This window comes from Corvus hawaiiensis, chromosome Z (assembly GCF_020740725.1).
Source record: "Corvus hawaiiensis isolate bCorHaw1 chromosome Z, bCorHaw1.pri.cur, whole genome shotgun sequence".
Classification (NCBI taxonomy): Eukaryota; Metazoa; Chordata; class Aves; order Passeriformes; family Corvidae; genus Corvus; species Corvus hawaiiensis.
In genome coordinates, this window is record NC_063255.1 from 24595136 (window position 1) to 24610824 (window position 15689).

Consider the following 15689-nt stretch of genomic DNA (forward strand, 5'->3'; position numbering starts at 1 on the left):
GTGTGTTGATTTGTTGTTATCCTTAGTTTCTGCTTAGACTGTGAGGTACAGAAGAAAAATACAGACATTAAATTACTGCTTAGAGTAATATAGGATCATATCCCACATTTACTTTTAAAAAATCTATCTCTTTTTATACGTTGCTTATTTCATATGTTTGGGATAAAGCAGTAACATGAGGACAGAAACAAGCTGGGTTATAGTATCGCTGGAAATTCATTACATGCAAGGTGATTTCTCAGTATGTTTCTGTAAGTTGTTCTATTGAATTTTTTTTCCAGTGTGTGTTTGCTGCTGTTGGGAAAGGCATATACGTATATAATCTTCAAATGAAGCGTGTGATTGCCTGCCAGAGAACTGCTCACGACTCCTCTGTGCTGCACATTGAGAAGCTTCCAAACAGGTACAGAACATAGTACATTTTGTTAATGCAATAAAGGAAAGCAAAACTTGGAAGGGTGACTAGAGACAGACTGCAAAGCTACACTGGATTTCTAGGGCACGGACTTGATCATCAGTTTGAACTGCTTTTATTAGGTAGAGCTTGTTGATCTGATTTAGGAAAATTTGTCATTGTAATTCAGTGGGAAAACCTGTATTCCAGTATGACAGGTACACAGGCTGAAAATATCTCAGCTATTTTCAAAATCAGATTTGATGAAGCCTTTATGTCTGTATTGTGAAATATAGCTTAATGGCATTTTACTTCTAGAAAGCAAAGGCATATGGCATATTCAGAATATATTTTTCACTAAATATTTTGTAACACTTGAAATGTTTTAAGAAAAAGTAATAACTTGCAGCTTTTGCTTGTTAGTGCAGAATTTCCAGCTGGAACTTGTTTTGACAGCCAGCTTGGACAAGTTGCTGCATTTATATGTATATGCTAATAGTGGTGCTAGATCCTATGTTCAATAGGGCAGAGTCTGTCAGAAGATAAAAACTGAGGCCTTGGTCTTGTAAATGCATGTGCTAAGGTGTTTTAAATGTGTAATGAAACAGAGTACCTTTCCTTTAGTTATTTTTCCATAAGAAAAATATAGGGTTTTGCTTAATGACAGTAAACTTATGGAAACCAATTAGTGGAACTGTGTTTGCAGAGTCTGATTGGTTATGTTTTGGTTTATATAGTGGTATGCTTTTAGTATGGGGTTGAAAAGGTTTATTTTTTTTCACTTATTCTACAAGTCTATTATAGTTTGTTTGCTACTAAGGAATTTTGTTTTCTGTGGAACATCTGCACACCTTGCTACATTTAAGAGTTCTAGTAAACTTGTGTGGAAGCTAAGGCATTTACTGTCTCCTTCATAGAAGCATCACAAGGTGATTTGCAGAGCTATCCATGCTAGTGTTGCTTCTCAACTGTTTTTACAGGCAGCTGATCTCCTGTTCAGAAGATGGCAGTGTACGCATTTGGGAACTCAGAGAAAAGCAGCAGCTGCCAGCTGAACCAGTTCCGACAGGTTTGCTAGTAGTGGGAAGTGAAAAAAACATTAAAAAACCCAGTATTCACCATATAGGATCAGAGAGGCTTTCAGGCTTTGTAAAGAGAGATGATGTCTTGTGTTTAACCAATTGATTACAGGTGTGGGAGGGAAACTGAAGAGAGCATGGGTGTACAAGTCCTCCAGGATCTGATACAGGATGGTAGAAGGTCCAGCTGAAGCAATTCTGTGCCATAAAGCTTGCTTAGAGTTTACAGTTGTATGAGCCGGTTAAAAAAAAAATGACCTGACAAACCTTGATTTTTTCCTCCTTGTACTGAGTAGTGCTGAATTCTATACCATACAAGAGTAAATAGTTGCAGGACCTTGTGAAGAAGGCTTGCAGATAAGCAGCTGCTACCAAAAAAAAGTGTATTCCACATCTCCTCTTTGAACTGGGAATGATATTGGGACTTACTTTGAAGCTGTATCCAAACTCACTGGGCACACAGAGTCCTCAGAGCTAGGTGGTAGTGTTACAGGAAGCATTTCCCCCAAGTACAGACATTCATAGAATCACAGAATGGATAAAGCTGGAAGGTACCACGGTGGGTCACGTGGTCCAACCTCCCTGCTCAAACAGGATCATCCTGGAGCACATTGCATGGGATTGTGTCCAGGTGGTTCCAGTGCTCAGTCACCCACACAGTAAAGAAGTTCTTCCTCATATTCAGGTGGAATTTCATGTGCATCAGTTTCTGCCCATTGCATATTGTCCTATTGCGTGACATCCCTGAGAAGAGCCTGGTTCATTGTCTTGATACCCCCCCCTTCAGATACCTATAGACGTTGATGAGGTCCCCTCTCAAGGCCCAGTTCCCTCAGCCTGTCCAGCTGCTCCAGTCCCCTCATTATCTTTGCAGCCCTCTGCTTGACCCGCTTGCTTGTCCTGAGGAGTCCAGAACTGGACACAGCACTCCTGGGGTGACCTCTCTAGGGCTGAGTACAGGGGCAGAATCGCCTTCCATGACCTGCTGGCAATGCCATTCCTAATGCCCCCCAGGATACCATTGGCCTCCTTGGCCACCAGGACACTCTGCTGGCTCATGGACAGCTTGGTGTCCACCAGGACCTGCAGGTCTGCAGAGCTGCCCCCCAGCAGGTCAGCCCCAGCCTGTGCTGGTGCCTGGGCTTGTTCCTCCCCAGGTGCAGGACCTGGCATTTGCCTTTGCTGAATTTCAGATGGTTCTTCTCTGCCCATCTCTCCATCCTGTCAAGGTCCTTCTGAAGGGCTGCAGAGCATGCCTGGGTGTGTTGGCCATTCCTCCCAGCTTTGTGTTGTCAGTGAATTTGCTGAGGAGGCACGTTCCCCTTTTTACAAGTCAAGGATGAACAAGTTAAACAGTTCTGGGCCCAGTATTGAACCTTGGAGGACACCACCAGTGACAGGCCTCCAACTGTACCACTGATTTTGACCATCTGGGATCTGTTGTTCAGCCATTTCTTGACCCACCTCACTGTCCACTCATCCAGCCCACATCCCTGAGTTTGTCTATGAGGATGTTGTGAGAGACAGTGTTGAAATCCTTGCTGAAGTCAAGTAGACAATATCCACTGCTTTCCCCTCATCCATCCAAGCAGTTGTTTCATTGTAGAAGGCAATCAGGTTGGTCAAGCATGACTTACCTTTATTGAACCCATGCTGACTATTCCTCATCATCTTGTCACCCGTGTGGATAGAGATGGTCTCCAGAATGAGGTGCACCATCAGTTTCCCAGGGATCGAGGTGAGACCCACTGGCTGGTAGTTTCCTTGGTTCCTTCTTCTTGCCCCTTTTGAAGACCTGGGTGGCATTTGCTTTCTTCCAATCCACAGCACCTCTCCTGATCTCCATGACCTTTTAAAGATGATCTTGAGCGGCCTTGCAGTGGTGTCCACCAGGTCTCTCAGCACTCATGGATGCATCCACTCAGGGCCCATGGACTTGTGGATGTCAGTTTTGCCTAGACGGCTTCTAACCTAATCCTCGACCAAGAGAAAGCCTTCCTTCAAACATTTCTTTACCCTGGTCTTCTGGGTCAGAGAATACTGAGGGCTGGTCTTGTCGCTGAAGACCAAAGCACAGTTCAGGATCTGACTTGTCTGCATTCTGTTTTACCATGGTCCCTCCCTCCATTTAGTAACAGGCCCACATTATCCTTAGTTTTCCTTTTGTTATTGATATATTTGAAGAAGCCCTTCTTGCTGTCTTTGACATCCTTGGGCAGTTTTAATTCCAGATTCATCTTGGCCTTCCTTGTCTATTTTTTATTTACTCTTGACAGCCTCTCTATATTCATTCCAAGTGGCCTGACCGTACTTCCATCTCCTGTGTATTTCCTGCTTATGCTTAAGTAATGACAGTTCCTTTGAAGTACTTGCTACTCTTTGACCATGCCCCCCTGCACACTGGCACTTGTGGTCTTCGACTGGTGCTCTGGACAGTATAATTAGTATCAAGGACTGGGAACAGCAATAGACTGTTGCTCTTCTAAAGGAATTTTTTATTCAAGGTGTGAATAATTTTCTTGATGTATCTTGTCTACCTGGCTGTTCATCTCTCGGTAACTTTTGAAAATACATTTTTGCTGCCTCGGTGGATTTAGAAATACTTTTTCAGGAATGTTCTGTCTTCAGCATTGCTGGTGACAGGCTGATCTACACAGTGACAGGTGGTACTTGGTTTCACATTAGAAATTTTTAACTTCTATGAATCAAGATGTTTGAAAAAACCATAGGGAGATTTTGCTGTTGATTTGCACTATTTTTATTCTAGGGATCCCCTGAGAAGTTGTTCATCTCACCAGTTATCTCCCTTGCACCAGGGCAGTGGTTTAGCACAATTCTAGTTTTATGTGCTGATAGGGCTGAGGGAAGGATTGGGAATAAAGTCTGAACTGCATTGTCAACAGAAGCCAACCTTCTTACTTGTGTCAGTACTATTGCACAGTTCTGGGGGCTGTGGCTGTGTACTTTTGTGCTATCTAAATGGAACATGTGGAGTACTGTCTTTACACTCCCACTGGCCGATCTTTTTAAACCTGAAGGAAGGAGGCAATGAGCCAGCACTTAAATGCTGTAGTGCAGAACATACAGGGGAGAGATTGACACCTCATTTTTGTGCTCTTTCCACAAGTAACAGTTCAGAAGGGCAGAGCAAAGATAAACATCCGTTGTCCTGCATCTACCTTTGCTGTTCAGTTTGTTCTTTTAGAAGTCTTTGTGTTTGTTCTAAATCTGTGTATTGTCTCGTCCAGGTACTTCAGCCTGTTTTCTAAATTACCTTAAGTAATTTAAGTAGCTGTGTTTCCTTTTCCCTCCAGATGAATAATCCAGATGTTAAAGTGCTGCACAGTACAATGCTTCTGTCCTTTTGCCATACAGAGTGTCCTGCTTTTAGATTTTATGTGGCTTTTGTAGTTCTCTCTTTAGCTAGAGGAAATAAAGTGTATTTGTGATTTTTGCCAAAACAAGAGACTTTTTTCCCTCTCAGGGTTTTTCAACATGTGGGGATTTGGAAGGTCAAACAAGCAGGCAAACCAAGCTGCTAAGAAGATGCAGGAGAATACACCTATGTATTTCTTGGAGCTGGTTGGTGATTTGATTGGTCATTCATCAGCTGTGCAGGTAAGCCAGCTTTAGTAAGAATGAGAAAAAGTGAATGTTAGTAAGTAACATAAATTTGACAGCATTTTTTAAACAGCTGTAACTTTTGACTGTCTGGCTCTGGAGGCTAGGAGTACATTGTTTGTGGGGTATCTTTAGTGCAGTGTGAAAACAGTAATACATACTGACTTAATATTCTAATGACAGCTCTCTCACTGACGCCTGAGGATTGCATGTGCAAATATATGCTAGAGATAATCTGACAGAGCGTTTGGTTTTGTTCATAGACTGCAGCCAATACAGCTGGGAGCCATGTACATGACCCACATTTCATCTTAAGTTCACAATCTAAGCAAGGGCTCCTACAAAAAACCCCAAAACGAATACACTTTGAGTAATTTCTTACCCCTCTGTGCTGCGAGCATTAAGGAGGTCTTTTAATTTTAGCAGTCCTACTAGTACTATTCTATGCTTCTATCTGCCTAATACAGTATGTTTTTGTTTTAAATGGCATTTTCCCTCTGCACTCTTTTGTGAAGGACATATTGGAGTAGCAAAGCACTTCATTACAGTGGACTTTTACACACATTCTTGGCAGGAGCAGGGGGAAGGGCAGATAGAAGGGGATGGTGTGGTTCTGGAGTAGCTTTACTCACAAGTATTTGTGAGACAGACTGGATTTCAGAACTGCCGCTGCTAAAACTTGAAAGCTTTTCTTATTTGCTAAGGTGAACTCTTTTGCTAGAGGGATTTCTGCAAGGCTCTCTGTTCCTTTCTGCCATCTTTCTCTCGAAAAACTGTTGAAAAGGGTCTTGTTGTCCAATTGGAAAGTTGCTATCTAAGAAAGAGGACACAGTGTGCAATTCAGCAAGAGGCACAAAGAAGGTGAGAGGCATATGTTGGGTCTTGGCTGTGATGCAGAGCAAAGGAGTAATGGAGATGATGGTGGATGTGGTTTCCTGCAATATTCTACATAGGGAAAATTTTGGGTTTTTTTAAACTCTGGGCAGACAGGAGCTGTTGCGGAAGAAAATGTTGAGTAATGATGAAATATGATGGCCAAGATGAGGGCTTGGCAGACTGATTCTACTGGAACCTTGTAGCTGTAAGTGACCAATTCCAGGGCACGTAGGCTTTGGCCTGAATGCTTCTCCCAGCAGATCCATTTAACAAAATGAAGAGTCAGGGCACTGTGAGTATGTCATAGTGACATCATTGGTTCCATTTGCTGTCATATCGAACTGCAGTTACTGGTTAATTTGAGGCAGTCTTGTGAAGATCTCAGAAGTCAGGGGTTAACTCATGATTTGTCAGCTCCATTGGGTTTGCAAAATCCTTCCACTGGTGCTGTACTTCCCTCCAGTGTTGTGTTTCTTGCTTGTTTGACTTCCCCTGTGTGACTAGGCATGTGCTGATTGCTGATGTCTGTCACAGTTTTTCATTCTTTGATCTTTCCAGGCCTGCTGCTAGTACCCTGTTTTGTTGTAGAGGGGAGAGGGGACAGTGTACCTAGTGAACAGAACAGTGGCTTCTGTTCCCAAAAAACCAGATCAGAGTTCATGCAAGTCATTCACTTTTCTACTGCTGACTTGAAACAAGTTTCTTCAGGATTCTCTCCTTCAGCTTCCCTATCTGTAAGGCTTTCCTGCTTTGTTTAGATGGAGATATTTCAGTATGAAGTGCTTAAAGAGTTTGTTTTTGTGTAGCAATTTTAGGGAGTTGTTTTTGTGTAGCAATTTTATGGCATCTCAAACATACAGACAGTATGTAATTTTGTATTCCTATCTATAAGCAGAGCCATTTCAGATCTATGTATGTGTTTAGTCCGTCTATGCACTAAATAATGAAGCAAGTTGACTATCTCATGCAAGCATCATGGTAATAATAGTTGTTTCATTGCAGATGTTCCTGTACTTTGGTGAACTGGGATTGGCTACATGCTCTGCTGACCACCTCATTATTTTGTGGAAGGATGGTGAACGAGAATCTAGCCTCCGCAGTTTAGCACTATTTAAAAAATTGGCACAAAATGGTGATTTGCAGCTCAAACTTTAAATTATTTTAATATAGGCTGCATATATATGAACTGGATATGTGTTAAACCTGAGTGTAAAGGTACGTCTGAGCTACTGGGAATTTGACTACCAGTAAGGCTTACACTTAATGTCATGTGTTGTGTTCGAACTTATACTAGTTGCTACTCTTCTCAAAGGAGAACTTTGCGTGTTGGTATACTCTGTAAGCAGAAGTGGTGTTCTCTTGAAAGACCAAAGGTAATGATGACTCATTAAATAGTTTCTAGTATTATTCCTAACGTTTAAAATTATCGTGGGTGAATGTCAAAATTAAGAACTGTGAAATACCTTAAATGGATCATAATTAAAGCAGTTGAGAGCATCCACAGTGCTATGTGCAGGAAGAAGGCATGGGAAAAAATCTGTAGCTTTCTGCTTTATCTAATTTATTTCTAGAAGCTAAACTTTCCTCAGTGGTGGCTCAGATTTGTGTGTATACAGTAACCCCAAAAGAAAGTGTTCTCAAACAGAATTTTTGCATTTGAAGTTACTATCCTGCACCAGTGGCAAGAAAAAGAAAAAGTGGTAGGCAATGCCAGTTTGTCTGGTTTTAATTTTTGGCAAACTGAGGTACATAGATACTTCTTGCTAGTAGTAGCTGCAGTTTTACTTGGATTAGCCTACATTACTGGAGTTTATACAGCACCATTACCAAATCTAGCATGCAGTGTGATTAGTTTAGCTTGGTCTTTCCATAGTGCATTCATTAAATTAATTTGTCTTTAATAAAAAGCATTTGCATTACCATGAATTTTCAGAATGTAGAACGCTTTCATAAGCGGTAGTACTTGATATGTTCAATAGTAGTGAAACTGTGTTTTGCCATACAAATACTAAATTCTCAGCTGAAGTCTGACTTCAGAGAAATGTGCACCAAGTTTGTAAGGGTAAATAGTATTTCAAAGTTAAAAAATAAGCACCTAACTACACATGTACTAACAGTCTGAGATAGCAGCAGCTAAACAGGAGAAGGGAAAGAAATGCAAACTAAAACATAAAGCTCAAACAAAAACACAACAGCAAAAACCTAATCTACAAACAAACAAGGAAGCAACCCCGCACAACACAACAAACCAAAAAATGAAGCCAAGTTAAACCCAGAACTGATACAAAGAAAGTGTGAGGGAGGACAAGATGATGAGTGGTACATTACCATTTGAACAGGGAAGAGCTAGGGAAAAGGGAAAGTTTGGAAACTTAGTGGTCATAAAACTATGTAGAAGAGGATGCTACTGTCCTCAGGTCTGTTCAGAAGATACAGCACTTAAATGGTGTAGGAACAAGTCTTGTGCAACTTTTTAGTGCCATCTCTTCCCTTTGAATCAGTGAGAATTGTTTTCAGTACAGGAAATACATGGCTGTAATTCCAGACTTCAGATACAGTGGTTGCAGTAAGTGCAATTAAAAGAAAGGGCTAAGCAGATTATCGCAAGAGCAGAAGCAAAAGGAGAAAGCTCCTAGCTTCCTAGAAGAAACCAAAGAACCTTTTAGACTTGCTTCCCCCAGCAGCAGTGGGCACTTGCCTTTCTCCAACCATCCAGAAACCAACCTTTGCCTCTTGGATCTTATTATGAGACTGTAATCTTCTCTGGAAAGCAGAGCAGAGGGACAGTAAGATTTTGAATTGTATTTTTTCCCTACCTTAGCCGAGTTGTACAGCTAATCTTACTTGAGTATAGAGCTCAAAATAACATATTTCAAAACCACAAAACAGATGGAGGAATTGTTAAATTACCCTCTCCTTTCAATTCAGGAAGGTTAAATCAGTGTTAAAGCTTGAGCTGCATTTTCTTTGCCAAGGCTGGCTATTCTGTTGACCAGTGTAGGAAAGGCATTTGGATTACAGCTGAGGATAACATGCCTTTGGGTATATGGTATTAAACTTGAGAGAGGAAAGCATGTTAAGTCTATGTTGCTTCAGCTTGCCTTCATCAGCAGATGTTGCATTTTTGGCTTACCCAGGAGGAGCTGGGGAGATAAAACCTCTCTTTGGATCTTTTTTTCTTGGTTGTATATAATGCTTGTGTTTACACATTGTTATGAAACCTTTACAGTGAAAGCTTATAAAACTTAGGTTTTTTGGAGAGCCTACTGCTATAATCAGTCATAACTAGAGAGAAGGAAGATCATATTTTTATTATCTCTTCTCTTATAGTGTGAGAACAACTATTTCCTTTTTATGTGACTGCTTTTAAGTGAATACCTGGTAGAGAAACAGACCTATTTAACTGAACAGTTCTAGTCACAAAACTCGCTGTGCATTTTACAGGGATGTAATTCAGCTTTAAATAGTCCTACATGCATGTATAAATATTTCTACTTAACAGAAGTACCACTGTTCTCAGATACACTCCAATCTCCCAAGGGTCTCATCTTTAAAGATGGTTGACTTGAAAATACTGAGTTCTTTGTTTTACAAATGAACTTTGAGTGTAACACAGAACATAGGTATATATCCCACTCCTTTGTTAAATAAGAGTTTGTTACTTGCTGTTGGGAGATGCAGAGAGCAGAATTATGGTAACCAGATGAGACTTTTTACATCTAACTGGTGTCCTTCTAAATTTTTTTCCACCTTACCGCAACACTGAATTTCGTATGTTCACACCGTGGAAGTAAATATCTTTATCAGACCTACTCTTAATACTTTTACAACTCTGAGGTGGCTGTTTTACATCTGCGCACTGACAACAGCATGAAACAAGCAGCTCTTAGTAAACTGGACTGGTCTAGGAGATCTGACACAAGTGGCAGATGATAATTAATCTGTGCTGATTTATTTTGCTGTTAAAGAGGACCTATTCCACACTACTTTTTTTTTTTTTTTCTTTGTCTGACTCTAGGAGGAATCACAAGATCTTGCAACAAATATGTTGATTCTGTATTAATGCCTTGGCCTCAGTTCTGGTTCACAAGTTGAACTTTATTTTTTTGATGCCTTCCACTGTTGACATTTTGTTCTGTGTGACAGAAGTGTGACAGAAATTATGAATTGTTTTACATGGATGTGGTCTTACAATGTTGCTGTATCTAACAAATTAAATTAACAAAGCTTAAATCTTGGGAAATTCTTTTCTCTAATGCAAGCTGCAGTGAGTGTTCAGTTATCAGAATAGTTAAGGTACAACCACCAAGAGCACTAGTTCTAAATAAAGAAATAGTAAAAGCAAACAGTATACAGTATTAAAAAGCAGAGGTTCAAGATCTCTGAATAAAAATCCACTGAAAAATGTTGCCATAGATAATAGGAAAGAATGAATAACCATGCTTCACCAGAAACACCATTCTTCAAATATACACAATGCGGCATTTTAATACACAGCAACCTGCCTTGGCTATGACAAAAGTAAGGATCTGTTAAAATTCTAACAAAAATATAGCTTCTATACATTTTTCTGCACATACATTTTATGAATGTTGCCTTTTGTTTCAGAACTTGGTACAAAACATACAAAAAAGGTTGGCACATATGTAAGCTACCTGCAGTAAACAGCATTGTCACTATTCTTCCGTAGCATCTATGCTGTTTGCTTTATTTTTTTCCCCCTTTTCCTTTACCCAGTTTGATTTTTGATACAGCACAGGGTAGGTGGACTGCTTCTTTAACTGCAGCCACAGCTTTGAGAGTCTTGCTTGCAGCCTAGAGTGCACAGTGTTAAAAATCAGCAGTTCTGCTAGTATTTATTTACTGAATACTCTGAGAATAATCTAAAATTTAAACTCATGTTCTGCATGTGATTAAAATGAGATGTACAAAAATATGCATTTGTACTTTGAAAGCCTTAGCATAAATTTCGTATCTTAGAACTAATGAAGAACTATGTTTGATTTCCAACTGATTTACATATTTTGAAGTACTTTCTACATCACAAAACCAACCAGCATTTTATTAGGAGGATAAAGCAGTACAAATTATAATGCTTTTATAAATTATAGCCTGGAAACTTTTTTTTAAAAAGTGATAGGTTCATCCTAGAAGTTGCACAATAAATGAACTTACCATAAAATTTAGATCAGTGTAATAAAACTGATGACCATGTGTACAAACACCATTTTTATAAAAAAGGGTGGTGATCAAGTGCCACAATAGTTTTTTGTGTAAAATTTGATGAAAATGTGTGTGATAACATCTGGAAGATGGCAGAGAACCATGTGGATGGCACTAACTATACAGAACATGCTTATTTTCTTTTTTTATATGATCAATTTTAGAGAACATTGACTCCTACCAAGATTTTATATGGAAAAGAAAGAGCAGGTGGTGCTCTGAGAGAGTCTCTGTAGTAAGAAGGTTGTTTTAAAAGCTGTCGTGTTTGGGTTTTTTATGTATCCAGTTTGAGGCTTACTTGTTTTGCTGTGCATGTTCTCTTTAGAAGTATGGTTCAGAGAGCTGAAGAACATTGATAGAATTGGAACAAATTTATGATAAATACGTGGGATGTTTCTATGCTTATTTGTCAGGCTATTCGTACTCTACTGGTGACTAGATTACCCCTCTCTCTGAGAAACAGTTGTGTGAAGTGTTAGTGAATACAGTTGTATCAACTACAAGATTCAACAAGTGTATATTCAGTATTAGAAACTAGTTTCAGAAGTACATTTTCTGCCACAAAATATTATTTCCAAAGAGCACTTAGTCATCTGTGGTTTATACAGCCTCTAAAAACATTTTTCTGTAGAATTCATAGAAGTGTAAAAATGAGTAAAATATTTCCTTCTTGTCACGCAGTCTTAATTTCACTGGAAAGGCAACATTAATCCCCTTTGTAGCCAAGAGTCTCTGTAAATGATTCACAGTGAAACTGGTAGAGCAGGAGGTCTGGTTTTCTTGACTTAGTGTTAGTTGTTGTTTTCTGGTGGGAGCCTGAGACTCTTGCACTTCAAATCATCCAGTGTTTTCCAGTGTTTGTAGTTATTAGCCAAATGTTGCATCAAAACAGGCAGATGTGCAAATGCTGAAAGAACAGGAAAGAGAGTTTTACCATGTATATAGAATGGGCAGAAGAACAGCCCAGCCTAATCTGAAATTGGCATTCTACTCTCTTTTGTCTTCCAACTCCTTAAAGTAATACTAGAAGGGGAAAGATTCTTTTTGGTGTGTTTCTCTTTCAAGAAAATCCCTTTCCAAATGCATGGTGACTTCATTAAATTATGCTAACATGCAGCCACGGTGGTCTTAGTTTCTGCTGCTCAGAAGAAATACACTGCTAAAGGAAAAAAAATACATAGATGAAAAAAGCTCTTTGTTTTAAGCCATTACTCCTTCTCTACATAGATTGCCTGGTAAGTGCTCAACTTCATAGCAGGCAGTGAAACAGGCTTCAGTGTCATGATTGCACAGTGTCCTGTGCTGTGCTGCTTATATGTGGATACTGCCTCTGAAAAAAGTGGACACAAGGGCAGCTTGAGATTGGTCATTTTGGTCTGTAGGAATCTCTGTTTCAGAGCAAGGAAGAAAAAAACTGTACTTACCATCCCATGCATCGAACATATCTGTTATAAAATAATCAATGAAGGAAATCTGAGACTTGGGGATGCTGCAGGTGTTTCTGTCAAATACTGGCATTACAACAGGCAGACCCTGTCTCTTCTCTTCATCAGTCTAAGAAGATAAAACTCCAGTTAGCAACTAGAGCTTTGCTGACTTTCATGCTGGAGTAGCAGAGGTCAGGGCATTAGATGAATTGCAATAGGAGATTTGAGACAAGCCTTAGAACCTCTGAGGTGAACTGCCTTAGTTTCATGCATGTTATTTTGTCTGGAACAGGGACTGAAATCAGCATCTCTTCCCTTTCACAAGTACTCTTTTTTACTGCAGTAAAAAGTAAGTACTTGCACTTAGCTCCAACAAGACAGAATGCTATGATCTAGTGATTAGGGTACACCAGCTAAAAAGATGGAAAATGGGGTTGCAGAGTCCTTCAGCAGAGAACAGGTTTGATCTCTCATTTTTCCACATCTGTAGTGGGTGTTTCAAACCATTTCTCTTTTAAGTAAGAAGAGGTTGTTGCTGGTGCTGCTGCCTCTGCTTGTATCAGGTTATAAGATTAATGGAAGTAAAAGTATGCCCTTTAACTCTGTGTCCCCAACTGGAAAAGGCCTGGTTTTGTTGTACTCGGTATGGTGGAGGATCAGATCACCTCAGCAATTTCTTAGAATATAATTCCAAATAACATCCCCTTTTAAGTAGTACAGGCAGTACTTAATACATGAATTGGCAACAGAGCAGTCTCCAAAATTAGCAGAGGTGAATGAACAGCAGAACAGTTCTCTGCACCTCACATTGCTGCAAGTAGGCTAGTGCTTAATTTGGGCAATTTAAAACTAGTTTGTGATACCTTGACTGCTAGGGAGATACGACATAAGCAATTCTTGATCTTTTTTAGGACATGACAGAATTTATTTACTGTGATGAAAATGAAATTCAGACATGTCTCAGGTAGTAGCTACAATTTTCTTTCAGTAGTAACTATCACATGTGTGATCTGAATTTGAAGGGTAGGCATGCCCACTTCTTTCTCTCCACTCATAGCTTTTGCTTCCGCACCATTACTGGCAAATAAAAGCTATGATTTTGTCAGTTGTTAATTGAAGAGCTAAAAGAGTGTTTCAGGAAGCTGGTTGCACTTCTGTCAGAAAAACTGAATCTGGAGAAAGAAAGCCGAGCTTCCAGTTCTGTCTGGAGACATCCCATGTGTGATAAGTATTTAAATTGCCCACATGCCTGCACTACTTCTGCCTACAATGATAGTAGTTCACATGCCATCTTAGAAGAGAAAGGGCCATCCTAATAGTTCAGCTGAGGCATGAATCTTCAGGGAAGGTACTGGGACAAGAAGCTAGAGTGCTGACTGTCTTGAATTTCAGCCAGTTAAATTGAGTAGGACTAATGAAATAATTTTGGTCAGATGAAGAAAGTGTAAAACCTCCTTTCCACCATTCTGTACAATGAGCTTCACGGTAAGCAAACTAGCTAACTGCTTGGAGTGAATTTTTCTGCATGAAATTGAGGGGCCAGTTCTGACTGTGAACAAAAAACATATGTCTGGACTCTGTGGTGACACCAGGCAGATCCTGTGTGGAAAAGAAGATCAGCCAGTGTGCACTTCTGGATATAATACAATGGTTAAATCATAAAGATACACGTACCTGTGCAAAGTACTCCTCTGAAATCCTGCCTGCCCATTCGATACATAGCTCTAGGGGGCGACATGGATTTGCTACATCTGCACATTTAATCATCATGCGCTTGATCAGTGTCTGGTTGTCTGGAAAATTCTTTATGTTGGCTGTACCTTCACTGTCGCTGCCTTCGCTCTGTAAAGGAGAGTTGGTTACAGGGGCCAGTGGCAGCATCCCCTGCTAGCAGGAGTGAGGGCGTCATTATCAGCTCTACTGCACTTAGGCACTAAGCAGGCACCCAGTCTGCTGCCTTACAGTTTCATGCAGAACACCAGGACCTTGGAGAAGAAAGTGATGTCTGAGAGCTGGAGCTTTGCTAAGTAACTAATGATAACCCAAATACATATTATAATTGTGAAGATTCTCAAAATTAATATCAAAGTTAGTGAAATAAAGAGCCACAGGCTCTTCATCAGGTAAGATGTTACCTTCTCTGCATCCCAGCCTTGCCCGCTTGGAAGAGGCCATGACGGGATGCATTCACTGACTTCAAGCTCATAAACACTCCTCACTTCTAAATGTTTAAATGCAGGGATGGTGATGGTAGGCGACTACTTCACTTAGGGGAATTTCCGGAGTTAGATTTTTATTCCTAAATGAAAAAACTGAGACAGGCACAGGGGGCTAAACTGACTTGCACAACAGTTTCTTTTACACACTGAAAAGCCGGTCGCTGACATTCAGTTCCAGCATGGTTTTGAGTAGAACTGCTTTCTTTGTGCCAGATTTTGAACCCTCAGCCTGGAATAATCTTTGACTTTAGTTCCCAGTGAGGGTGAAATTTTACATAATCTATGAGATTAACAGTAGGAAATCACAGGAGCGACAGACCGGCTACAGACATTCTTGGCTTCCTAGACAGTAAAAAACCAAACTTCTTACTGACTGCTCTGGAGACCAGGTGGAGGTGACAAGGTAGTTGTTCTGGGCCTGCTGTGGCATCATATTCTGGGTCTTGAACAGTTCAGAAAGGCACAGGTGTATTATGGAGTAATGAAAGGCCTCCACCTCTGCTAATATGGCATTAATGCTATTCTCAAAATAATATATTGTGTGATTTTGGCCTCCCTTCACTGCTAAATTCAACTCTTGAGTCAAAAACTGAACATAAGTACTTTTCGCCACCACAGCTAAATTAATGTCTTTGTGGTTTATGGGGAAATACTTTGCAGTGACTTTTGCCAATTCAGGCATTAATCTTCTAACTTTATGTTTAGCAGTTAATCCTTTTTCAGCATGGGTAGCCCATCAAAGAGCTTTCTAATTAACCCTGTACCTTAAGTGCTGTTCAAGATCCAAACCAGAAAGAGCCACTGCTAACAGTAAAGAACCGAACAACCTAATACTGAAGGAAAACAAGAA

The 15689-nt window shown here is 40.1% G+C and overlaps 2 protein-coding genes across 3 annotated transcripts in view; one reads left to right on the forward strand and one right to left on the reverse strand.

Moving 5' to 3' along the window:
- The window catches only part of WDR41 (WD repeat domain 41), a 30636-nt gene extending 20433 nt beyond the window's left edge, over positions 1-10203 (forward strand). The window contains exons 10-13 of the mRNA XM_048291951.1: positions 282-403; positions 1375-1463; positions 4958-5091; positions 6973-10203. Coding sequence (XP_048147908.1) covers positions 282-403; positions 1375-1463; positions 4958-5091; positions 6973-7125 — 498 coding nt within the window. The 3' untranslated portion in view covers positions 7126-10203. The remainder of the gene's footprint in view (positions 1-281; positions 404-1374; positions 1464-4957; positions 5092-6972) is intronic.
- PDE8B (phosphodiesterase 8B) overlaps positions 10048-15689 on the reverse strand; it is a 72046-nt gene continuing 66404 nt past the window's right edge. For both annotated transcript variants that reach the window (XM_048291950.1, XM_048291949.1), the window contains exons 20-22: positions 14295-14462; positions 12618-12747; positions 10048-12100 (exon numbers count right to left, since the gene is read on the reverse strand). In XM_048291950.1, the coding sequence (XP_048147907.1) occupies positions 11985-12100; positions 12618-12747; positions 14295-14462 (414 nt within the window). In that variant the 3' untranslated portion in view covers positions 10048-11984. The remainder of the gene's footprint in view (positions 12101-12617; positions 12748-14294; positions 14463-15689) is intronic.